General features: G+C 38.4%; 1 protein-coding gene across 4 annotated transcripts in view; it reads left to right on the top strand.

Moving 5' to 3' along the window:
• The window catches only part of RPS6KA5 (ribosomal protein S6 kinase A5), a 179651-nt gene that overhangs the window by 88403 nt on the left and 63623 nt on the right, over positions 1-27625 (top strand). For all 4 annotated transcript variants that reach the window (XM_032405786.1, XM_032405790.1, XM_032405788.1 and 1 more), the window contains exons 4-5: positions 13969-14084; positions 17114-17221. In XM_032405786.1, coding sequence (XP_032261677.1) covers positions 13969-14084; positions 17114-17221 — 224 coding nt within the window. The remainder of the gene's footprint in view (positions 1-13968; positions 14085-17113; positions 17222-27625) is intronic.

Here is a 27625-nt window from a genome sequence, read left to right as displayed (position 1 = left end):
TAGATGGCTAGGCGATAGTTGGATGAGGAATACAATATTTCTACACAGTCTCAATTCATTTCCCCACGATTTACCAGTTAATTATAAAAGGCAACAGTATCTTTACTATGGAGAAACCTGGCAAACACCACACTAATGATACGATCAAAATTAACACCCAGTATTGGGAGAACTAGCATCACATGCTTCCTGATATTTTCTAAGACAGGTAACATCATTTCATTGATATGTCTTCCAAGAATGCATAACCTGCACCTAATCATGAGAAAACATCAGGAAAAAAAATGAAATTGAGGGTTTGAAGTTTACAAGGTAACTGAACTATCCTCTTCATAGATGTCAAGATCAAGTAAGAAAGACTAAAGGTCCAGACTAAAGACCTATATCTCCAGTGCATTGTGTGATCATAAACTAGATCCTGGACTGGAAACAAAAGTAGCTAGAGAGAACATTAGTGGGACAAATGATAAAATTTGAATAGAGTGTGTGTTAGATAGTAGTGGGTTTTTTTTTAAGATTTTATTTATTTTTTAAAGATTTTATTTATTTATTTGACAGAGAGAGACACAGCGAAAGAGGGAACACAAGCAGGGGGAGTAGGAGAGGGAGAATCAGGGAACCCGATGCGGGGCTCGATCCCAGGACCCTGGGATCATGACCTGAGCCGAAGGCAGACGCTTAACGACTGAGCCACCCAGGCACCCCTTAAGATTTTATTTTTAAGTAATCTCCACACCCATCGTGGGGCTCAAACTCACAACCCTGAGATAAAGAGTCACATGTTTTACCGACTGAGCCAGCCAGGCACCCCTAGATAATGGTGTTTTTATCATAAAGTTTCTGATCTTGATAATTGTGCTATGGTTCTATGAAAGGGTGTTCCCCCCACCCCCCTTAGGAGATGCACACTGAAGGATTTAGGGGTAGGAGCATGATGTCTCCAACGTATTCTCAGGAAGAGTATGAACATATATAAAAACTAGAGAGAGAGAATACTAAAGCAAATGAAGCAAATGTAAACAATTGGTGAATCTGCATAATGGTTATGTGGGGATTCCTTGTACTGTTCTTGCAAATATTTTTGTAAGTTTGAAATTATATCAAGATAAGTTTCAAAATAAATAGATAAAACCCACAGGTAAGGCATTATGACCTAGGAAAACTTTTTAAATCGGGCCCAGATGTAATGACAGTTCTCACCAGTCTTCTTGACTAAAGATGATGCCAAATTTCATGTCACTGTTCCATATAATGTAAGCCTGTGGAACAAGATCAGAGTATAACTCCAAAATGGTGTTATTCAAGTTTGTAGCTCTCTTCTGCTCTGACTTTGTCCAAAGCCATTATAGTATATCCAGAAAGATGTATCGATTACATGTATGGCCTTTGTATGTATTATTTCTCACAACTGAATATTTGATGAGATTTGGACTGCAGACAATTTGAGGTTCTAATCTCTGGCAAGAACCTAGACAGTAGCTCTTCTGTGTTGCCAAATTCAGATTCCTCTGCTTTAACAGGCAGGCGGACTAAGGTGATGACCTCTCAGGAAAAATTAAGGCGTCTTCCACAAGGTTGGGGGTATTCCTGCAGGCAAGGCCAAGTACCCCCCCCCCTTTTTAAAGAAAACAGCCCACAGTCCATTCCTGCAAGGTAATAAATTAACTCTCTTAAATTATGTGCCATAAATGTGTCAGTGATAATTTTAGCTTGGCACATTCTCAAAAAAGGTTGAAACTCATTGTTTACTGTGCCTATTAAAAAAAAACAAAAACATCTCAGGGGTGCCTGGGTGGTTCAGTGGGTTAAGCATCTGCCTTTGGCTCAGGTTATGATATCAGGGTCCTGGGAATCAAGCCCTAAGTCAGCCTCCTTGCTCAGCAGGGAGTCTGTTTCTCCCTCTGCCCCTTCCCCTGCTCATTCGCTCTCTCTCTCAAATAAATAAAATCTTAAAAAAAAAAAAACCAAAAAAACCTCAGTATAGCCACCCTAGAATGTCTGCTTCTGAGTATTGTGACATTCAGATGAGCCCTCCAAAACTTAATTGTGAAAACTGTAAGCTAGCAAAATTATATGACCAAATATATAGAATTATTGGCTCTAAGCCATTTACATATTTGAAGGACAGAGCAGTTGATCTTAACGCAGTTTTTTGGACAGTAATTGGCAAGACCAACTGCATGATGAGGCCGCTCCTAGTAAGTGATAGTAAAACCATATTTGGAAGGGGTAAAGGGCAATTCTAATATGGCATAAAAAAATCACTCTTTGGAGTCAGACTGCCCATGTTCATAATCCCTGTTCTCCCACTCACAGGATATGCAACTCTGGATAATTTGTTTAGCTTCACTATTCTCTAGAGAGTACCTGTTTTCCCTGGGGATTATACTATTAGAATAGTACCTAAGAGCACTGTTTATGAGGGTCATATTCATTGCCATATCTAAGTGGAACAGGCACTTAGAAGGTATCCAGCATCTCTGGTTGTTATTACTTCTTTGTCTGGTCTCAAAAGTAGCGGGCTGTGTTAAGATACAAATTTTAAAGGAGAGCAGCCAAAACCCTGTTTTATGTCACTGAATTCCTACCTGTCAGTAGCCCTTTCCTGCTTCCTGACTTATGGGTTGTTGAGATGCTGCGTCCGTACAAACAGCAGGAGCCAGGAATGTTCACTGAGTCAGCGCCACGTGGTCCATTTTTGTCGTATGTCCAGAGAGGCAAAAAAGACTCAGGAATATCAGTAAAAAACAGAACATTCTCGTGCTGTTTCTGACAGTTTCCCTGTCATAAAGAGAATAAAAACAGTTCACATTGGCTTAAAAAAAAAAACACAAAAAGCCAGACTTCATGTTTGTAAAGAAATTGGCAGAACCTTAAGAAATCTAATTTCTAGAAATCTAATGAATCCATAATTTGTACAGAAAAGTTATTACTCAGGGTAGACAAGTTGGCATGGACCAAGAGCCCACCAGGCAGGTGGACCTGAAATAATTCTAGTAATAGACAGTCCCCATGCAGGGGCTTTATTCAGTGTGAGCTTTTTAGTAAGTCTTTTAGGTGAAGAAATGTAATTTATTGCTCAATAGGAAAGGGATGGGGTGGGGGTGGGGTTCCTTGAATTATAAAGCTGAGAAGACTCTTCCTTTCAGATGTCTCTAAGGATCTGGGTTTTCACAATGTCACCGACCACGTCTATGCCATTACTAACTGTCCCAGAATGTGCTTGCATTCCTGAGTCTGGTGTTCTCGTTCAAAAGAGTACAAATTTGATAATTCATCTCATATTTAGCAATAGCCCTATGGTCTTTTCTAAATTTTGTTTTATTGTCTCACTGCCTGGCTAAGTTGTTTTTCCTTAGGCACGCCAGCCCCAGCCTTATCCTAATAGATTTGCTAGAGCTCTTGATAAACACACAGGTGTTAAGACACCAGAAATGCGGTCCCAGCACATCTTCAGGAGTCAGAGATCTTGTTGAAAATGAAAAGCCCTTGCTCCATTTCACTTTTTAAAGCTCTGAACCTCACCAGTCCAAGTCTAAATGCAAATAAGCCCCAGGAGAGTGAAGACAGGCCAGGGGAGAAGTTGGTGGGACATGAGCTCGGTGCCGTGGGGAAGCCAGAACTGGGTGTGTGTGCTGTAACGATCAGGTTGACGGTGCTCGCGGGCTGTAGGCCTCTACTCTCGGCTGTTGCCCACGTGCCGGCAGCCGGCACTCACTGCTTTGTTCGTAAATAGACTTGATAGGAACTTTTCCTTTCCAATTTTAATGCTGTTTTTAGGGGTGATGTTCCTTAAACTTTGGTTTTTTGTTATTTTTTTTGGCTTACAACTCCCTGGAGAATCTGATAAAAGCTGTGGACCCTCTCTTCTCAAGAGAATGCACAGATTCTTACATATGCTTGAAAACCATTGTGGATAATTTCAAGGGATGTATGTGAAGTGCTTTCAGGATGGTTCATGGAACCTCCTCTTCATGCTCTAAATCCGTCATAAGAATTCCTCTCCCTCAAAGGGTTCCAGAAGGGCTCTTTTGTACCTCTTAACAGTCTCAGGAGATATAATTGAGGGTAATGATCATGATAATGGTAACTACCCTTTATTGAGCTTTTACTACTTGTCAGACACGGTGCATGCCTCATGTCCAGAAACGAACTTTGGATCATCCTCTCCAAACCTGTTCTTCCAGCAGCCTTCCCCATCTCCAGGTAACACCAGCTCCATCTCTTCAGGTGCTCAGGTGGGGCCGGATCCGTACCCCCACCACTGCTGTCATCTTCCTCCTAGCCACCATCCTCACTCACCTTCCTCTTTCGCAGGTGGTCTCCTTATTTCCACCCTTGCTCTTCTCAGAACAGGAGCCAAGTCTTATCATGCCACTATTCTACTCAGAATCCTTTAAAAGCTTCCTTTTTCATTCAGAGGAAAAGATGAGATCCTTCCAATGGCCAGCTCAGCTCCAGAGGCCACAGTTCAATTAGATCACAATACGTTGTGCAGTGCATAGCATACAGAGCAGCCCAGTAATGGTCTGCAAGACCTTGCACGAGCTACCCCACCCCCCTAGCTCAGTTACTTCTGTGACCATGTCCCTTCTCCTACTTTTTCCTCATTCACTGTGGTCTAGCCATGTTAGCTTCTTTCCTGATCCTTAGATACACCAGGCCCTCTCCTGCCTGAGGGTCTTTGCACTTGTTACTTATGCCAGGAACAGTCTTTCCCCAAATATCTGCTTAGTTCATGTCTCCATTTTCTTAAATTCTTTGCTCAAAAGTCACCTTGGTGAGGCATACACTGACCACTCTTATTAAAATGCAGTCCTCATCTCTATCCTGGCATTTCCTTTCTACCTTTATCTGTGCTACTTTTTCCATAGTAACCATCATCTTCCAAAATATTCATGGTATCTAATTTACTTATGTTTCTCTCTTCCCACTGGAATGCAGCCTTCATTAGGATGGAGATTATTATCTGTTTAGTTCAGTATATATGTGCAGTATCTAGAAAAGTGATTGATACATAATAAGGTCTCAAAGTCTGTTGAATGAAATGAACAAACTGTAGGAAAATATATTGTTCACCTTTTATAAATATGGTTTTAGATTCAGAGATTAAGCAACTTGCTCAAAGTCACATAATCGATGATTCTCGGTATAGCTAGGATTTTTTGATTTTCTGACACTCAAGACCTGTGTTCTTAAATACCAAAAAATATTTCTTTCCAAGGATGTGTAAAATAAGAGGTCAAAATGTAGTCCAGAAGAGGCAGTCTTACAAGGCCAAAGAGTCAGAAGTTGGAGTTTAGGGCTAACAGAGTGGCTGCAAATTGGTGGAGGAGAGGCACCCTGCCAGGAAGGGAACACGGATGAGGTGGTTCAGAAATCTGTGTGTGTGGACCGACTTCTTAGCATTGATTGCATGGGGCGAGAACTTCAGTGACCCAGACAAGAGCTGGAAGGCTGAAAGCTGAATAAAGATTCCAGCAGCTCCAACCTCAGGGGAGACAATTTAGAGTTAAATTTCTCCCAAGGTACAGGACTTGGTAAACTCAGAAGACTTTCATCAAAATTCTAGAAGAGCTATGCCGTAAGAGTAAGAATCACACTCCCAGAATCAGAACGAAATGATGATAGTGAATTTTAACCCATTGAATAAAATAAACCCATGAGTCCCTTCAGATATAAATAAATAAATAAAATGACGTACGTTGGAATAGTTACATGGTTTCAAAGTACCTCTCCAAAATTACTTGCTAATTACAAAGGTGAAATAGATAACTTCATGGTAGAGAGGCTAAGGAGACACTGCCTTAATCAGATGATCAAAATGAAAATCATTAATATTAGGATGAATTAATGGGCTAACAGAATGGCTGCGAATTGGTGGAGGAGAGGCACCCTGCCAAGAAGGGAACCACCTGAGATGATTCAATGGCAAGTGAGGAGCTACATGGACCTGCTTTCCAGGGAAACAAACGCAACTAGTAAAAGTTATTTAAAATAAAAAAAATTTTTTTTAATCTCTGGAGGTTGGCCTGTGGGTGGGCATTCAGCAATTGAAGAAACATTTATTCAAGAAAATCTAAATGTCAGTAAAAACAGAAAAAGTGGGTGGCTCTTGGGCCTTGACCTTCTGCCCTCCCCCACGCTGTATGACAAAAGCTCTATTTGGGTGGGTGTGGCCAAGAAGCTGGGGCCTTCTCTCCCCTCAGCTCCCAGTTAAGGGATATAGTATCTCATCAGGAGGTTGCAGGACACTGGCATTTCTCATTCACCCAGCTCTGTGTTACAGAGGCTAAATTCCTGGCAAATGTGGCTGAGAGGTTGGGAGCTCCCTTCCTCCACCCAGCCCCCACTCATAGGGCAGAAGTTTTATTCCAGGCTTGGAAAGTTGAGAATACAGAGTTCTGATGCCCTTACCCACCTCATTTACAGGGTGAAGATTCTGTGCTGGTAGAGGCAAGCTGAGAAGGCCAGAGACTAGTGCCTTCATGCAGCACCTTGTTAATAAAGCAGGGGTGTCACTCTGAGAGAAGTGGGCCACTGTCTTCACCCCCAGCTCCAGAGCAGTGGATCAGAGATTTCCCTAGAGGGAGAGGTGTAGTTCATAAGCACAGAGCTCTGAAGTTCTTACCAAAAGAACTGACTTTATTTGAAGAAAAGTATGTGGGAAGTTCAAGCCTAAGGATGTTTTTGAGGGAGAAAAATGGAGATTTTGGTGGTAAGCAATTAAGAGGAGGCTTGGTAGCTCCATTAGAGCAACGAAGTAAACTGTTGGAGTACCAGAGAGTACGAGGGAAATAGTCAATTATGAAGAACACTCTTGGGGTCAGAACAAAGCTCAAACACTGGCCTCAAAAACTAACCCTACAAAGGAGCCTGCATTTATTGACTCAGACTGTGGAGTACTTTATGCCCCAGGGCATTATTGAAAATAATAGCTCAATCAGCCAGCAATTAGGGGAGCCTAACAACTGGGTGTAATACCAACAGAGGCAGACAGCTTACCAGGTCAGGAAAAGAGAGTAAAAAAGAGCCCTGCCAAACCACTGTGTGAATGCCGAAGGTTGTGCCCTCTAAGGAGCAGCATCAGAGATTTCTTACAGATAAAACAGACCGTACAAGAATACCCAAGTTATTTAATAAATAAAGAAAAATAATAATAAAACAAGCCTCTGGTGGGGGTAGGGAGTTGGAATCAGATAACTTGAGTCCACAAGAAAAAAAAAGGAAGAGAACCAAAAATATAAATAAGAAGGCTAATATGCTAATTGTCAATATATACTTGTTCTCCTCTCAGCTTCTTTGAAAGACATAAAATATATAAAATAATAATATATATTGGTGGCTTTGTAACATGTAGTTGTATAACAATTGTATAACACATATTATTGTATGTATATAACAGTAATAGCATAAAAAGGAGAAAGAGAGAATGAGCTGTATAGGAGTAACATATATATATATACACACACACACACATATATATATATGTGTATATAATATATATCACTGAAATTAAATTGATATAAATCTGAAGCTGTTTTTGTTGTTAATGTTAGTAAGCCATAGAGCAACCACCAATAACTAAAAAAAAAAACAGTGAAATTCATTGAAGGAATTAAAATATCACACTAGAAAATATTCACTTAGTGAAACAGAAAGTAGTAAAGGAGGAATAGAGAAAAAAACTATATAAAATATATAGAAAACAAAAAAGTAAAACAGCAGGCAGAAATCCAACTATACCAATAATAACATTAAATGTAAATAGACTAGACCATATAATCAAAAGGTAGAGATTGTCAGATGGGGGAAAAAGATTCAGCGTTATGCTGTTTATAGGAGATACAGTGTAGATTCAAAGACCAAATAGATTAAAGAAGAAAGACGGAAAAAGATAAATCACACAAATAGCAACCACAAGAAAGCAAGAGTGGCTTACTAATATCAGACAAATAGACTTAAAAACAAAAAATGTTACCAGAGATTAAAAGGGGACACCTCATAATGATAAAAGGGCCAATTCATCAGAAAGACATAACAATTATAAACAAATGTGTGCTTAACAACATAGACCCAAAATACATGAAGGAAAACTGACAGAAATGAAGGGAGAAATAGACAAGTCAACAATAATACTCCACTTCAGTAATGTACAAGATTAGGCAAAAGAGCAGCAAGGAAATAGAAGATAAACCACCTAGATATAACAGACATCTGTAGAACTCTCTCCAGACAACACAGCTGAATACATATTTTTCTCAAGTGCACAAGGAACATTCTTTAGGATAGACCTAGGCTGTTCAAAAAAAAAAAAAAAAAAAAAACCTCAATAAGTTAAAAAAGATTAAAATCATACAAAGTACGTTCTCTGACCACGATGTAATGAAATTCGAAATCAGTAACAGAAATTTGGGATAACCACAACTGTGAAATTTAACAACATACTCTTATATAACCAATGTGTCAAAGAGAAATCAGAAAATACTTTGAGATGAGAGAAAATGAATACACTACATATCAAATCCTATGACATACAGCTAAAGCAGTGCTTAGTGGGAAATGTATAGCTGAATTGTCTAAATTTCAAAAGAAAAAAGATGTATTTCTTTTTAAGAAGAAAAAAATTTTGAAAAGAACTCAAACCAGTAACTTAATCTTCCACCTTAACGCAGTGGAAAAAGAAGAGCAAACTAACCCCAAAGCAAGCAGATACAAGGAAAATAATAAAGATTAGACCAGAAATTAATCAAATAGAGAATGTGCCAACAATAAAATGAATGAAACCAAAAGATAATTCATTGAAAAGATAAACAAAATCGACAAACCTTTAGTTAGACTGACGAAGGAAAATGGAAGAAGACTCAAATTAGTAAAATTAGGAATAGAAGAAGGGACATTAATACTGACAACAGAATTGAAAAAGGTCATAAGAGAAAACCATGAACAAATATGCCAAAAATTAGGTAAGTTAGATGAAATAAATTCCTAGAAAGGCACAAACTATTAGAATCGACTGGAGGAAATACAACATCCGAATAGATCTTTAATAAGTAAGGAGATTGAAGGAGGAGGAGGGGGAGGAATAGTAGTAATAAACTAACCACAATGAAAAGCCCAGACCCGGATGGCTTCCGTAATGATGCTACCAAACATTTTTTAAGTTTTTTTTTTTTTTTTTTTTTTGAGAGAGAGAGAGCGAGATCTTGAGCATGGTAAGGGTAGAGGGAGAAGCAGACGCCCCGCTGAGCAGGGAGCCCGATGCGGGGCTCGATCCCAGGATGCTGGGATCATGACCTGAGCTGAAGGCAGACGCTTAAACAGCTGAGCCACCCAGGCATCCCACTCCCAAACATGTAAAGAGGAATTAATACCAGTCTTCATAAATGTCCAAAATAGGGCGCCTGGGTGGCTCAGTTGGTTAAGCGACTGCCTTCAGCTCAGGTCATGATCCCAGCATCCTGGGATCGAGCCCCGCATCGGGCTCCCTGCTCAGCGGGGCGTCTGCTTCTCCCTCTGACCCTCCTCCCTCTCATGCTCTCTGTCTCTCATTGTCTCTCTCGCAAATAAATAAAATCTTAAAAAAAAAAAAGAAAAAGGTTTAAAAAAATAATAAAATAAAATAAATGTCCAAAATATAGAAGAGGAAGAAACACTTCCCAACTAATTTTATGAGGCCAGTATTATCCCAATACCAAAACCAGACAAAAATATCAAGATAAAACAAGAAAACTATAGACCAATATCTCTTATGAATAAAAACACAAAAATCCTCAACAACATACTCTCAAACTGAATCTAGCAACAAATTAAAAAGATCATATACCGTGGCCAAGTGGGATTTATCCCAGGAATCCAAGGGCAAGTGAAAATCAATTAATATACCTTATCAGTCACGAATAAGGGACAGAAACCATATTATCATCTTGGTGGACATAGAAGAAGCATTTGACAAAATTAAACACTCCTTCATGATAAAAACACTCCAAAAAGTAGGAATAGTGAACTTCCTGAAAATCAGAAGCCTAAAAATCAAGAGCCTTTTTTTCCCCCTAAAATCAGAAACTGAGGCAAGAATATCCACTTTCACCCCTTTATTCAACATTGTAGGCAAGAAAAGAACATTAAAAACCTTCACACTAGAAAGGAAGAAAAAAACCTGTGTTTACAGATGACATGATAGAAAATCCTAAGGAATTCACTTAAAGGCTATTCAAACAAATGAACGAGTTCATCACAGTTGCAGGAGGTAACTGCATTTGATGTGATCTTGTAAATAGAAAATCCCAAGGAATCCACTAAAAAGCTATTTGAACAAATGAACAAATTCACAGTTGCAGGAGGCAACTGAGGTCATTTGTATGACCAACATACAAATTCTGTACACCTGCACTGAAAAATCTGAAAATGAATTTTAAAAAACAATCCATTTACATTACAATAAAACACTTAGGAATAAATTTAGCATTAAAGAAGTGTAAACCTGACACTCTGAAAACTACAAAATGTTGTTGAAGGAAGTGAGAGACCTAAATAAATAAAAAGATACCATGTTTATGGGTTGAAAGACATAATATTATTAAGATGGCAATACTCCCCAAACTGATCCACAGATTCAACACAACCTCTCTCAAAATTCTAGCTTATTTCTTTGTAGAAATTGACAAAGTGATCCTAAAATTCATAGGGAGGTCAAGGAACCTTAGAATAGCTATATAACAATTTTGAAAAGGAAGAATTAAGTTTGGTAAGACTCAGCACTTGCCAATTTTAAAATAAACTACAAAGCTACAGTAATCAAAGTGTGGTGCCGGAATAAAGATGGACATATAAGTAATAGAATGGAACTGAGTGTCCAGAAATAAACCCTCACAGTCCATTTACAGTCAGTTGATCTTTCAACGAGGGTGCCAATGAGGAAGGAATAGTCTTTTTAATTCATGGTACTGGGACAACTAGATAGCCAATTTCATATGGACTTGTATGCAATTGGACCCATACCTCACATCATATACAGAATTAATTCAAAATGGATCAAAGATGAAAAGTGAGGACTAAAACTATAACTTTCTTAGAGGAAAACGGGTAAATCTTTGTGACCTTGGTTTTGGCAATGGTTTCTTAAATATGATATCAAAAGCACAAGCAGCTAAAGAAAAAACAAATAAATTAGGATTTCTGGGAGGATGGAATGGTGAAAATGTTTTAAAATTCAATGTGGTGATAGTTGCATAACTCCGAATATACTAGAAACCATTGATTTTTATGCTTCAGATGGGTGAATTTCATGGTATGTGAATTATATTTTACATAAGAAAGAAAATCAAAAGAGGCAAAAAAACCTTACAGACCCTTCACTAAAGAAGATATTAAAATGTCTAATAAGCCATGGAAAGATACTAAATATCATTATTATTCAGGAAAATGCAAGTTAAAACCATAATGAGACACCACTACACACTGAACAGAAAAACTAAAATTATAATGACTGAGAGTACCAAATGCTTACCTTATAGAAATTCCCACTGACGTCATATCCCAGCCACTGATCTAGAGTACCTGCCCCGTAGGGACACGCCAGGTATACCACTTGGCAGGTTCTGTATCTGCTTTACAGCTGTGAACACCTGACTGCTGGATAGAGTTGGCTGTTGACCTTGTGAAGTATGCAACCACATACCTACGAAGAAAACATGTTTATTGTATGAAAGTCAGGTCTTCACCTTTGGCTCTTGGTCTATTCCAAAAGTAGGAAGTAGGTTACTTGATGTTTTAGGTTTGTTTTTTTTTTTTTTTAGATTTTTAGTTACTTTTTTGTCTTCCCAATAAATGAAAAATAAAACACTGTCTGAGTTCCAGGCAACAACAATCCATAGTAGTTACTATTCCCATTGTGTGGACAAAAAAACTGCAGCTGAGAGAGACTTCATTTGCTCAAGGCAGGACACAGTGAAACCATTGTCTAATCCAGGTCTGTGAGTTACTAAGGCCAGGTCCTGTGGACTAAGAGAAGAGTACATGGGATTCTTTTTATGACACACTTGCCTTTGAGTTTCAGGGTGATTTTTTTCAGTCTATTTAATATTTATTCCACTGTAAAGAATTTGTGTTTAATTAATAATGTATCTATTGAGTGCTTACTGTATGTGAGTACTTTGTTTGTAGAGGTGAATATATTGATTTGGACTTTAAAAAGATCTGGGTGTAGCAGAGAAAGCAACTGTGCAAATAAACATTTTCAATACAGCAAGATAATTGCAGTGGTAGAAGTCTTTAATAAGTACAGTGGCTAACAAAAAAGGAAGTGATCAACTCTGCTGGAGTGGTTATTGAAGATGAGAAAATTGCATAGGACATACAAGGATGGGTAGGAGTTTGTCAGTTGGTCAGCTGACCTGTGGGTGTTTATTTCTGTGTCATGACTAACTGTGGAAACCATTTATGCATAAACATCAGCATTAGATTTAAGCAAATAACTACTTAAAGGTAGAAAAAATTCATTGTTAGTTGGCAGGAATGCTGTGTTCCTTTACACCTTTTTAATAATTAGCTTTGTGTTAAGATATAATTAAAACCTCTTAGCAAAATACAGAAGCTGTAGAGGAGGCAATGCTTTTTACTGGTATACGCTTCGTAAAATACATTGCAAAGCAACCAGCTATTAGAGCTCTTTCATTCTGTTGCATCTGCTTTTTGGAATTTAAAGTTAAACAGACAAGATGAAACAAATTTGCAAGTTTATGAAGATTCTGCTTTGTTCTTTTTTCAAACTGTGCTGAACTTGACAAACGAATATACTCGGGATACATGCTTTTCAAGTTTTTAGGAGGAAAGCTTTAAACTACATCTGTGACTGTTTTCAGGGTCTACACTGTGTGTTAAGGTCGCAGTGGTTAGTTTCTAATGAAACTACTATCAGTTTATCAATAAATGTCTTATTAGAACTAATTATGAACACAATTATGTTATTGCTTTTATTATTATTGAGCTCCCTTATGTATGTCTCAATGTAGCCTGGTTTTTTTTTTTTTTTTAAAGATTTATTTATTTGAGAGAGAGAGTGTGTGCACGAGTGGGGGGAGGAGCAGAGGGAGAGGGAGAGAGAAAATCTCAAGCAGATTCCCCACTGAGCATGGAACCTGACGTGGGGTGGGGCTTGATCCCACAACCCCAAAATCACGACCTAAGCCGAAACCAAGAGTCCGATCAATGCCCAACCAACTGAGCTACCCAGGCGCTCCTCACTGTAGCCTGTTTTGTCTCTCATTTCATTATTCCTCTGGGGATAAGCAGAGTAGCGCAGCGGAAGCGTGCTGGGCCCATTATTCCTCTGGGGATAAATAGGGCAAATTGAGAGGGAAATGGGAATATTTCAGTTTCAGGTGTTTGACTCAGCCACATTATGCCACTTTTTCTTTTGGGCTGCGTGGATCGATAACGGTACCTGCTACCTAATATACATTTTTTGAAAGGGTGCATAGAAAATTCTAGAAAATGGGGAACCTGCTTAGAAATAGCGACTGGCAGCTATTACAAAGGAAAGGCTGGGATTTTTGTTTGTGTTTTGGTTTGTTCTGTTCATTTTTTATCTTAGTTATTGCAGTGGCTGATGTTTTGCTACTTCATAGCAGGTTAAGTATTATACAGTGACAGCAGAGGTTTCTAATACACTGCACTTGGGAGAATGTATTTAAATACATGCAGATGTCATGTAATAGCTTTAATGGCAATAATCTATGCAAATCCATTTGATTGCAGGGTAGGATAGTCATTATCTTAGGCAACTGTATTACTATGTAAATTTAGTAATATGTTCCAGAGGAAACTGTATACTATACACAAAGAATTGTGCAAAAATAGTATATTAAAATCAGTGCCTTCTGGTTAATCCAAAATGATTAAGAGGGAAAACTACCTTAAGTTTATGAATACGAGTCAAAGAAAGAAAAAAATATATTTCATTTTTAGATTATATAAATGGTGGAGAACTTTTTACTCATCTTTCTCAAAGAGAGCGTTTCACAGAGCACGAGGTGCGGATCTATGTTGGAGAGATCGTGCTTGCCCTCGAACATCTCCACAAGGTAAGATGCTCAATCGTTGGGAGTTCTTTTTTTGAAAAATCTGTTAATTGAGGTAATGCTGGAGCTAAAAGAGCTAATGTTTTAAAACGTCACTGTCTTCGTGGAGATTGTAAAAGCACACTTACACACTATTGCCAATTTTCTCAATTCTGTAGTCCCCTTTTTAAAAATCTTTTTTTTTTTTTTTTTTTGTAGTTCCTGTGATACAGATTAAAAAGGTAGAACCCGAGCAGTTCTTTGGTTTTATTCATGAAAAATCCTAATGCTCATTACAAAGTATCATTAGAATAAAAGCTTTTCATTCTTAAGATAAGCTTTAAAATGAAACCACAAGTCATAATATATATTTCCTTAATTGTGACTCACTCCATTGCAGACTCTGCCTGTGTGTCTGCAGGGTATATTTCCTGATTAGGTCGGAGAATATGAGTTATTTGAAAGAAGTGCCTGCCATGGTATTCAGCTACCCCACTCTCCCACTCTGGTTTGCCTTTGCCTGTGTCCCTGAGGCCCTCCCGTGCTCCCTCTCCCTCCCTCCTCCTCCACAGCCTCCCTATAGCGTGAACTCAGTTGCTAAAAACTTTTAAGTGGAATTCATGTCTGTGATGCTGTTTGAACTCTATTAAAATCAGTTTGAAATTTAAAAAAACATATATTATTTCATATACTGTTAATCTTGATCCAAGAAATTTTGAACAAAGTTTTTTGAACTTAATGAGGAAGCATTATTATAGAAGCAGTCACTGTGTAGACTAGGCGTGTATGTATTTCCTTAGAAATAGAAAGCACTTGAGCAATTTTCATCAAAGTATGTGAGACCACGAGACCAGCGTGACTTGAGTCCCTACATTAGGATGAGACAAGTACATACGAGCCACTGTTCATCATCATGAATTCAGACCTGCACTGGATTAGAGATGAACAGAGATTAAAGTGGTGATTATGGGGCATAGACAAGGGTGGAGAGAGATGAAGGGAAAAGGCAAGGAAGAGGGAGGACATTTTTAAAGGGGCAGGGAGACTGGGATTACAAGATGGAGGCAATGGACAGGAGGGTCTGTGAGAAAAGATGGCGAGAAGATGCAAGCACGGAAGGCAGGGACCAGGAACAGGGGATATCTAGCTAGAGCAGAGCCCAGACTGGGCAGGCAGGGGCTGAGAGTCAGAGTAGGAATCCTAAGAGGAGTGGATGACCAATGCATAAGAACAAGGGGGAAAGGGAAAAGACCCCGGTGGGCATGGGAGGCAGGGCTGCAATGCTTGGAGAGAAAGAACAGAGGAGCAGGAAGGGAGCTGACGCCTCCCTGCGGTGAGGGGACAGACACCCCATTCCTTTGGGTAGAGTTGTCATGTGGTGGCCAGCTTTTGCCTGAGTATCTCTGTGGGATATAAAGTAGTTAGGACATCTTCATACATGAACCAAATTGGGCCCAGGAATGGGCTGAAAATATCTTTGAGTTTTATGCTTAGGGGTACTAGATGTAAGTTTTTATAATATAAAAGTGGTGGTGGAAATCACCATAAATACCAGAGTAAAAACAAAACAAATACAAAATTCCGATGGGTAAGCTAAACTCACTTTTTGTGTGAAAGCTTTCATTCCACTAATTCTCTTTATTAAAGGAAAATCCACGAACAACTGTTATTATTAAAACAGGGTAATCAGAACCACAGAAGTAGAGAACATGATGAATACTGGATATACGTGTAATTGATATGGAGTGAAAGTAATATAGCAAATCAGACCTCAGCTAAGTTTCTCTTAATCTTACTACCCTAAAAAGATAAATACAAAGAGATACAACATAAGAGATATTAAGCCCGTAACATTAACCTTGATACAGCTGCTAACATTGAGTTTCCTGGGAAGAGACAAAAATGGAAGTTTACTTGGAAGTGATGAGGTAAAGCAGATAGTAAATGATTTATTTCTAAAATTGCTTCCAAAGAGTTTCTTTGAAAAAAAAAAAAAAAAGGTCATACTGGTTGTTAGATGCTTGTGAGGCTTCAAGTCAAATGTCTGTTCAATAGATTGCAGATACCATCCTTTCTTTCCTGTAGAACACTGAAGTTCTGGAAGGAAAATTGCCTTGCATTTTCCCTTGTGTAATTTGTTGTTTCAATTTGAGGAAGTTATTACAAATCTGCTTTTTCATATACTTAGTGTTGTGGAAAGCAGTGTTTCTAAGTTTAAAAACATTTAATTCAGGCTGACATAACATGAAATGTGCAGTGCACATCTATCAAGAACTTCTTGTGTGATTTGTATAGATTTATTTAGCTGAAGAAATAGCTGGAGTGTTTTACTATAAAACTTACACGCAAAACAAAATGGAAGGATATATAAATATCTAATTGACTTATTTCACTTATTTAGAACTAATGATCAACTAAAATTAACCTATGATCTTCAGCCTCTTTGTTTAGGAGCCCATTACTCAACAAGTCTTTATTAATTATCTATTTGACACTGTACAAGATACTACTAGACAAATGCATGAAAAGTGAAAAACAGAGTTAGTGTATGGTTATATCGAGACAAGCGGGAAATGCCTAGAAAATACCAGTTATTTTTAGGTAAGTACAGTGTACTCTTAGGTAAGTGAAAGAATAAAAACAAAGATGTGACCAGTGTGGGATCTGGTTAGTCAGGAAGGTCTCTGAATCCATTAGGAAGTGATAGACATGAATTGGCTAAACGTATCAGAAGAAGATCATCTGCAGTGAGGATTAAATACATCCAGAAGATAGAACAGGAAGAACGGAGTTGACAGTAGTCAACGGAGAGACCCCACAGAAGCTGGTCCAGTGGGAATGGATCTTCATTACACAGAGGAGAGGTCCAGGGAGCCCAGCAGATGAACCTGAGATGGACGAATTCACACTGGCCCTAGCCAGTGACTAAGAGCCATTATAGCATCCTGAACAGGAGAATCCTTTTTTGGTTTGTTTTTAAGGTAGATAAAGACTTTCCTAATTCATTTTTTGGAAATTGTTATTTGAAAATGTGTGTTTGTTTGTTTTTACAGTTGGGAATTATATACCGTGACATTAAGCTTGAGAACATTCTACTTGATTCTAATGGCCACGTGGTGCTGACAGATTTTGGTCTGAGTAAGGAGTTTGTGGCTGAAGAAGTGAGTATTACATTTTAATTTGAAGTTAGTAACAACGGAATGTAAACAATGATAAAAAAATGAGTTACAGAATAAGCATTTATCAGGAGAGTACCATATGGATTATGGATTTTTGTGCAGGTTTGCCTAGAGGAACATCTTGACATGAATGACTGTAAAGATTTTTAGCTTAAAATTACCATCTTGTTAGAATTGCAGTAAACCTTTGATGTTTATATCAGCACTCCCCAGTTTAAAACTAAACTGTGCATTTAACTTTCCCTATAAAATATAACTGAAAAATGTAAATAAGCCTTTGGGCCCTTGAGGAGAATTATGCCTTAGTTGGTAACCAATCGAGAATTACAAAACAAAGGACATAGAGTTTACATTGTATTTACAAAGTAGGACATGTCCTGATGTCCCTTTGAATTCACTTGACAAAAATGACAAGGATCTACTAGACCAACTTCTTTAATAACCTTGCTGTTTTTGCTCATACAAACTAAAATGTAATAGATAATGTGCAGATTTTAAATATGGAGGACTTTGCATTTTCAGTATTGATTAGTACTTGTTTACTATTACAGATGCATTTAATGACATTTTAAAATGTACATCTACTATTCTAATTTAAATACTACTTACGTAGCAGTTGTAATAAAAATTATATTTTTATACTACTGGTTATGCAAGATAACGAGGTAAATTTGAATGCTAGCTCATTTTTATCTAAGAAATTATTGGTATAGAATACAGAATTACAGTGAAATTTTTGTAGTGAAGGACTTTGTGGTTGTAAAACACATCATTCTCGAGTTCCACATCAGGTGTGTCTGTTTCTGATTGTTTGCTTTTTGTAATATTGCCAAAGCAGTCCTAGGTGAATTCCATAAGTGCTGAAATTATAGAACTAAAGATCCTAGTTTTTTGGGCGCCTGGGTGGCTCAGTCGTTAAGCGTCTGCCTTTGGCTCAGGTCATGATCCCAGGGTCCTGGGATCGAGCCCCGCATCAGGCTCCCTGCTCCGCGGGAAGCCTGCTTCTCTCTCTCCCACTCCCCCTGCTTGTGTTCCCTCTCTCGCTGTGTCTCTCTCTGTCAAATAAATAAATAAAATCTTTAAAAAAAAAAAATAAAGATCCTAGTTTTTTATCGTATCCATATTCGTTCAGTTCACTTACTTAATAAATATTTATTGACCATCTCTACTATGCTTGGTACTAGATAATGCAATGATGAAGAAGGTGGAAATGGTTTCTGCCTTCATGAAGTTGTGGTTATAATTATATTGATTATCTCTGATGGAAAATTCATAGTTATAAAATAGATGAATTTTTGAGGAATTTACTTCAGAGTCTGATTTTTAAAACTTTTTCTCCTTTGTAAAACTTTTCATGGCAACTTCAGTAAAATGTGACAGGTTAAATATGTTTACCGTTGCTTCCTCATTAAACCCCCTACACAAAAGTAAGGGAGTAAAATAGGCATGTACTCAAAAGAGAAGGAAGAAAATAGCAACCAAATTTTGGAAGATGGACAGCAGGAACTCTAGTTGTAACTGAGGTAGCATTCCCGGTCCCAGTTGAATCCTAAGCTAGTAATGTGAGAAACCCCAAAACAAGCTAATTTGCACTTCTGGCTCCCAGACAGGGTCAGGAATTGGGGGCACCAGGTGTCCCTCAAAGTAGGAGCACAGGTGATATGGTTGCAAGTGTGTATAAGAAACAGGGAGCCCCCTCCAATCTGCCATCTACCTGATTCACGTAGGCAACCATGCTTTCTTTATCTTCAGGGAGGACTGAAAGGGTTAACTAGAAAGACTGGATTCAGGGATGATGGACTGAAGGTGAGGACACAACAAGGGAACTAGTGGTTGAAGTGAAAAATGGCACAGTGAGTCATGGAGCTCCCATGGCCTCTTTCTGCCTCTTCATCCTGAGAACATGGCTTCCTGGACAGGAGTTTAGAGAATTCCTCCCTGAGAAACTGAGAACAGAAACTCTGCGGATGCTGTCAGGTGGTGGTGTTGCCAGGGAACTAGCCCAGCCAGATCTTTCTACAGAGATGTCTGTGACTTGACAAGCCCAGCACATGCCGCAGATCCATATTTGTGATGAAGTCACCCTTCTTTTTCTATTTTGATTTCACTATATTTCAATGCAAATAGTTTCTTGTGTCTGTATTCCAATGTGATTATGGTTTCCTCTGTCATACTGTGCATTCAAAAACACTGTTTTGAGAAGGGGCCTGTGGGCTTCAACAGATGGCCAAAGGATCCTTGGCATGTGAAGCATGCCGGCATAGAGAGATTTGGTGATCGCCTTCTCCTCTCTCCATGGAACCGTCCGTGTATTTGCTCATTCACTCCATCAGTATTTGTTGAGGGCCTTTTCCATACTAGACATTAGGCTAGGTTCTGGTAAGACACCAATGAAAAGAATCACTTAGTGACTTCTGTATTTATGGGTACGTGTGGCTGATCGTTTGGCAGACTTTGGCTCTGGGAAATAGCAAAAATAAACAGAAATCAAACATGGATCAGAGTTGCTGAGTTTTAATACAGAAATACAAATTAATCAGAAATGCCATGTGACTAAGTCAGCTAGGTCCCTCCTCACAAGAGAGACTTGTGTGTTCTGTTAATCATGCCAACAGCTCCTCGGCAAGGGAACAAAGGGAGTTCTTGTCGGATACCATGGGTTTTGAACACTTAGTTGTTTAGGTGCAAAAATGAAATATTGGGTGGGGGCGGGTACCTGGGTGGCTCAGTCGGTTAAGCGTCCAGCTCTTGGTTTGGCTCAGGTCATGATCTCAGGGTCATGAGATCGAGCCCCGTGTTGGGCCCCGTGCTCAACACAGAGTCTGCTTGAGATTCTCTCCTTCTGCCCCTCCCCCTGCTCTCCCTCAAATAAATACATAAATAAAATCTTTTTAAAAAATGAAATATCGGGACTCAATCTGAAGTGGAGAAATAATTTATAGATTTTCTTATTATTCACTGAATACAACCTAGCTGCATTTAATACAGTTGGTGTGTTAAGGTCTGTGTCATTAAGCTTTCCACTTTCATCTCTTCCCCTCAGACCACCAGCTCGTTCTTCCTCTTCCCATAGAGGACATACTGTCACACTAGGCTTCAGGTTTAACTCTCAGGGCTGGGATAGGAACTACCCCTCTCTGAGAGCCCTACAACAGGATCTAGTGGTTCTTTGCTCCCCTGATGCCACTCAGCACCTATTCAGCAAGTTTCCCTGCCTCGACTCTTTCCACCTTAAAAATATTCCCACCAAACAATTTCTGTTTTGATTAGCTAGCATTCCTTTTTGGTTTCACATGTCACCCTGACTCCTTTATATCGAAATACCATCTTTCTTGGAATGAGTTTCTTTTTTGTCCATCCCTATTCTACCTCGTTGGTTTTCAGTTTAAAGTCTAGTTTAAGGAGTTCCCTTGGTTTCCAGTGTATACAGAAAGATTCTATAACTCCAGCTCCAACTGACCACTCTCCTCTTCTACCTCTTCCTCTTGGACCCTTTTATCACCATTTAAGCATGCCTAGTCTCTCCTGTTTTAAAATTTTAAAGATGGATGGATGGATGGGTGGATGGACGGATGGACTAATAGATAAACAGAATCTATCTCAGAATTCCTTATTCCTTTCCAGCTCTTGTGCTCTTGTTCTCTGTCAGTATTTGTCTACACACTGTCTTTACTTATCCACACGTCACTCCTTAATCTGCTCCAGTTTGGCTTGCACACCTACTGACGGACTGTAAGCCTTCTTGTCAAGATCACTATTGACCTCAGTTTTAGATACTTTTTAGTCCTTTCTTACTTGACTACCTAGTAATGTTGAACTGGATATTGCCTCTCTCCTTGGCTCCTGTGACACCACGCTCCCCTGGCTTTCCTTCTATCTGTCACTGTCTTTTGCAGGCTCTTCCTCTTCTACCCAAGGGTTCCTCACAGTTCAGTTACTAAGTACTCTTCTCTCTTTGTGCTCTCCTCTCTACCTTTATGCTGGTGATTCCTAAAAATATATGGCAACCCTGACCTCTCTTCTGAGCTCCAGATCCAAACATGCTTGTAATGTATTTCCATGTGATGCTCTCATAGACTCCTTGAGCTCAACATTTCCAAAACTGAACTAATCTTCCCCGGCCCAAATATGCTTCTCTTTCAATATATTGCAGTTTTGTGTGTTACAAATTCTGCCCTCATTGGGTCTGGGAAATTTATTTCTATTAATATAGTCACATTATCCTATATTAATATGGACCGTATTAATCTGAAAATAGATCATTTTTATCTATTTTCTAAGAAAAAGGGGAAAATTACTTAAAACCCATGCAGAGTGTCAGGGACTTTCAAACCCTTGAGAGGAATTTAGCAAAAAATATTCTGGAATATTAACTGATATTGCATAAGTGTGATTAATAAATGTTTATATCTATATCTATGTATAAAATACATATACTTTTAAAATAACAGTTTAAGTTTCTGCTCATGGGGTAATATTCATCTCTCTGTGTATTTGTTAATTGAATAATTGAGCAAATATTAATTGAGTACTATATATCAGATATTGTAGTTACACCCTAGAAATATAGTGGTGAACATAACAAATTCCTTGTCCTAATGAGCCTATATTCTAGAGGTATTTGTCAAATATGCATATAATCAATTATTTCTAGATTATAGTTTGCTAAACTGGATTGTATACAGGATAAAATTGGTTTATTTTAGAAACCTTTAAAATCTTTTATATGATAATGAACACTTTCCAAATTTGATACTTTTCATATGTTCTTTTCTCAATCATAGAATTTGATAAATCCCTTGAGATTCTGAGAATAAAAGAAGACATTTCTAAATATCTGCAGGCTAGTCTATGTCCTTCATAGGATCTCTTGAGTGTACAATTCAAACATTTGTTGAGTTCCTACTGTGAGTCAGACAGTCTGCTGGTTTTGGGTATATGATTCTAACACTGAAGACTTTAAAGACATTTATTTTTGAAGAGTGTCTGTTTTTATCTGTTTATAAACAAATAATGTGAAAATGATACATTAATGTCCTATTAGTTACCCTATACTTACATATGGCATTTACATTCTGTGTTTTCATAATTTCACACTGAACATTTAAAAATATCACAACAGATTATTAATGTGAATCTACAGGTAGCTAAATAAAACTAGTAGAAAAATAATGTCCCAACATTTAAAATAGAAGTAGCTAAACTAATTATAACATACTGCCATGGTAGCTATACTTTAAAGGAAAGGCCTATGGATTAGTGACTCTTTTCTCTTTCCAGAAAATAGAAAAGTACACCTTTGCTTAGTTAAGAGAATGTTGTTCATTAATTTTTGAACATATAAGTGGCCTTTGTGTATAGTGGATAGAACATGTATTGAAGGAAGAGGATCTTTTTCAGGTCTCCCCTCTGTAGCTGTGTGACGTTGGGCAAGCAAGCCCTGGTCATTAGCCCTTCTCAGGCTTAGTTTCTTCATCTGTAAAATAATAGCTGTCATATCTAATTTATAGGATCATCATATCACACAATGAGTTGATGCTCATGAAAGTATATTCTACAGTGTGAAGCAGTAAGTAAATATCAGTTTCTATGTGTAAGACATACTGTTCAAATTTTAAATTACCGTGAACAAAACTAAAATATACAAATGAGAATCTTAAATTACTCTCCCTTTTCTGATTTGTAGGAAAGTTTTAAATTATGCCTTTAGTAAATGCCTAGTTAATAATGTCATTTGCAGTATTCTGCTGCTGTGACATATATATCTCAAGATGCCTAGGTGAGCTTCAGGATCCATAAAGAGCATGTTTGCTTTAGGAATCAGATAACCCTACTCTTTCAGGAAGCTTTTTAGTTACTTCTGTCCCCTTCCTCAATTGATTTGCAGTGATATATGTTGACGATTCTTTTCATGTACATATCCTCCTAAAGAATGTATTAGGTTGGGACACCTGGGTGGCTCAGTCGGTTAAGCGGCTGCCTTGGCCCAGGTCATGATCCCAGGGTCCTGGGATCAAGTCCCACATCGGGCTCCTTGCTCAGCAGGGAGCCTGCTGCTCCCCCTGCTTGTGTTCGCTCACGTGCTCTCTCTCTCTGACTAATAAATAAATAAAATCTTTTTTAAAAATGTATTAGGTCTCTGTAAATAGTCCTATCAGTCATTCACCCAAATCAGTGACTCTGGGATAATTTTAGGGTAATAGTAATATCTGGGATAATAATATCTGGGATATTTTAGGGTAAACGTTGAGAGGAAGTGTTGGGAAAACAGGAGATCTAGCGGCGCCTGGGTGGCTCAGTTGTTAAGCATCTGCCTTCGGCTCAGGTCATGATCCCAGGGTCCTGGGATCGGCCCCGCATCGGGCTCCCCGCTCAGTGGGAAGCCTGCTTCGCCCTCTCCCACTCCCCCTGCTTGTGTTCCCTCTCTCACTGTGTCTCTCTCTGTCAAATAAATAAAATCTTAAAAAAAAAAAACAAAAAACCAGGAGATCTAGAAACCAGTCAGAGCATTTTTCCATTGCCCCAATCTTTCTTCTACTTAAACAGTATTACAATATACAGATGCTAGCACATTAGTTTTAGCCATTTGTTTGTAAAGCTCTTCTGCCAGATATTGGAGTGGATCCCTTACATCTGGTCAGGAGGAGGGGAGGGAGACAGACAGGGCTTTGCCCTCAGATGTCTACCTCACAGATTCCTTTATAACTTTTCTTACAGTAGAAATTATTGGCTCCGGTAAGATTTATTGTAATACTCTTTCTAATTTTAAGGCAAGTTCAATGCACAAGCTCAGAGGGTAGGTTTAATGTAAATGATATCACAGAGCAGGCAGGGACAGCTTTTGAGTGGAGATTCTTTTCACAGAAACTTCTATAATATATATTCCATTTGTTCAAATCAGGTTAAATATATGTAATTTTTATTTACTTGTAAATTATATTTAGCAGTCACATTATTCTATATTAATATGGACCATATTAATCTGAAAATAGATCATTTTTATCTATTTTCTAAGAAAAAGGGGAAAATTACTTAAAACCCATGCAGAGTGTCAGGGACTTTCAAACCCTTGAGAGGAATTTAGCAAAAAATATTCTGGAATATTAACTGATATTGCATAAGTGTGATTAATAAATGTTTATACCTTCCAAATTTCTTTTTAATTTTTTATGTTATGAAATATTTAAATATAATAAAATATTAAAAATGATATAACAGAATCTGTGCACCCACTATTCACATATACAATTATAAACATTTTGCATTTTTTCCCACTCATTCAGCAAATATCAATTAAATGTCTTCTGTGATCCAGGCAGTCTTCTATCTGGTATTGAAATCTAGCAATGAACAAAATAGACAAAAATCTTTCCTCTAGACAGGGAGGCAGCCAATAACAAGTAAATAAGTAAAATATATATGAAATATATTAGATATTGGGAAGTTACAAGAAGACAAATACACTAGGAAAAAGGGATAGGGAGTTTTAGGGTGAGAAATCGTTGCACTTTTTTTTTTTAAAGAGGGGGTGGGAGAGGCAGAGGGAGAGAATCTCAAGCCGACTCTGTGTTGAGCGCAGGGCCCAACACAGGGCTCGACCTCACAACCCTGAGATCATGACCTGAGCTGAAATCAAGAGTCAGACACTTAACAGACTGAGCCACCCAGACACCCAAAAAAGTTGCACTTTTAAATGAGGTTCAGGGATGGTCTTGCTGAGAAGGTGACAGTTTATTGAATAGAGACATGAAGGAAGTGAGAGTGTGAGCCATATCAGTATCTTAGGAAAGAGATTTTTGGGCAGAGAGATCAGCTGGTGTGAAAGATCCAAGGTGGGAATATGCCTGGGCTGTTTGTGGACCAATGAGGAATACAGTGTACATGTATAGAGTGAGTGAGGCTCAGAGTAGCAGGAAGTAAGGGCGTGGAGGTGGTACCGATCATTCAGGGCACTGAAGACTCTTGTAAGGACTGTGACTTCTTTTAGTGAAATGGGGGCCATTGGAAAGTTTGGAGTAGAGGAGTGAGATAATCTGACTTATTTTAGAAAAGTAATTTTGTTTGCCAAGCATGAAATTCTTTTGGTGGGACAAGTCTGGAGACATGGAGACCAGTTAGGAAACTGTTGCACTAATCCTAGCAAGAGATGGTAATGCTTTAGACCGTGGAGTGGCAGAGTAAGCTGTAGTAAGTAGTCAGATTTTAGATATATTTTGACATTAGGGGTAATGAAATTTCTTGATGGGTTGGACGTGGGATGTGAGAGAGCAAGAGGAATCAGGGGATCCCTAAGGTTGTCGGCCAGAGTGGCCGAAAAGATGAAGTTGCTATCAACTAACATGGCGTGGGTTCTGATGGAAAGATTTCGGGTAGGTAGAAGAGTGCATTTGAGCAGCTTGAATTTGAGATGACTATTAGACTTACAGAGATGTCTAGTGGGCAGTAGGAGATTTGAGTCTGGAGTTTGCGGGAGAAGTCTCATGTAGAGATATAAATATGGAATTTGCCAGTATATAAGTAATATTTAAAATCATGAAAATGGAGGAGAGGGGCGCCTGGGTGGCTCAGTCAGTTAAGCATCTACCTCCAGCTCAGGTCATGATCCTGGGGTCCTGGGATTGAGCCCCTGCATCGGGCTCCCTGCTCAGTGGGGAGTCTGCTTCTCCCTCTCAATCTCCCTCCCTGCTCTCTCTCTCTCAAATAAATAAAATATTTTTAAAAATTGGAGGAGAATATCAACAGAGTAAGTACAGATAGGAAAAAAAAAGGGACAAAGCTCTGAACACCAGGCTACTCTGACACTGAGAGTAAAAAGAGCAGGAGGCGCCAGCAAAGGAGACTGGGAAAAAGGGACTGGGAAACTGGAAGAAAATAGGCAAGTGTGTTGTCTTGGGAGCCAAGTGAAGAAATGTTTCTAGGATGAACGCGATCAACTATGTCAAATACTGTTTAGGACAAATTAGGACAAATAAGGTGAGGACTGGAGATTGAGCATTGGCGCAATCTAAATCTCAGGAGAGAGAGAACGGGAATAGACATATTGTCCTCCACAACCTAAGGCTCTTGGGGTTTTCTGTAAAAAGGAATAGTGACATCGTGTGGGGAGGACAGCAGAGGATGGAGTGGGGTCAAGAGAGGTCTTTTTATTTTAAGGTGGGAGAAATGGCAGATATCATATGCTGGTTGACACATTCCTGGAAAGGAAGTGGAGGTCAATAGAATAATGATAGAAGGGAGAGGATTGCTGGAACACTGACCTTGGGAGGGATAAACTCAGTGCATAAGTGGGGAAGCTGCCCTCAGCCAGTGGCCTGGTCAGTTCATCCTTAGGGAGAGAGAAGGGTGAGTTACTGGGCCCAGATGCACATGGCTGTCAAGAAGTGGTAATGGGAGCTTATGGAATGTCTTTTCTGATTGCTTCTATGTTCTCACTGAAAGTGAGGAAGTAAAAGGAGACATTGGAGTTTGAGGAGAGAGGAGAAGATATAAAATAAGTAGCCACATCTGTGGGAGAGTGAATGGATTAGGAAATGAGTGTGTTTGCTGGACAGCATTGAAGGCCTACTTGAGGCTCATGGTCATGGATTTAAAGTGAAACTGGTCAGCCTGATTCTATGTTTTGCTCCAACCACATTTAGCTTAACAAGCGCAGGCAAAGAGTAGATGGTGTGTTGAATTTAATCTTGTTTTAGTACCCCTACTTCATATGTATATATCCATAAACTATATACACTGTTAGCTTATGTTCCTAAAATGTATATAAATGGCATATCATATTGCAAAGTATTTTATTTGACTTATTTTTGAAATTTATCTAAGTTGATAAATATGAATCTGTTTCATTAATTTAGCTTCTGTATAATATTCTTTTAAATGAATTATCTAGTTTACTTCTCCATTCTCCTCCTGAGATACATTTAGGTCTCTGTGTTTTCTTAGTGTTGCAATTTTTTTCTGATATTATTGGTTTTCTGCAGTTCTTTAAATATTCTAGGTACCCATAATTTGTAATTATATACTTTATTTCTTTTCCAAGTCTTTCACTTGTCTTTAATGGTATTTTTGCCATCATCAGATTTGACATTTTAATAAAATCAAATTTACTAATCTTTTCATATTTACATTAGATTTTAAAAATTTTAATTGTGGTAAAATACACATAAAAATTATCATCTAAGCTATTTTTAAGTGTACATCAATAGTATTAACTATATTCACAGTATTGTACAACAGGTCTCTAGAAATGTTTTATCTTGAAAAACTCAACTCTATACCCATTGAACAACAACTCCCCAGTTTTCCCTCCTCCTAGCTCCTGGCAGCCACCATTCTATTTTGTTTCTGTGAGTTTGACTACTTTAGATACCTAACATAAGTAGAATCATA

The sequence above is a fragment of the Phoca vitulina genome, unplaced genomic scaffold, assembly GCF_004348235.1.
Source record: "Phoca vitulina isolate PV1807 unplaced genomic scaffold, GSC_HSeal_1.0 scaffold7, whole genome shotgun sequence".
NCBI lineage: Eukaryota > Metazoa > Chordata > Mammalia > Carnivora > Phocidae > Phoca > Phoca vitulina.
The sequence above is the reverse complement of the archived record's forward strand: the minus strand, read 5'-3'. Positions and strand labels throughout refer to the sequence as shown.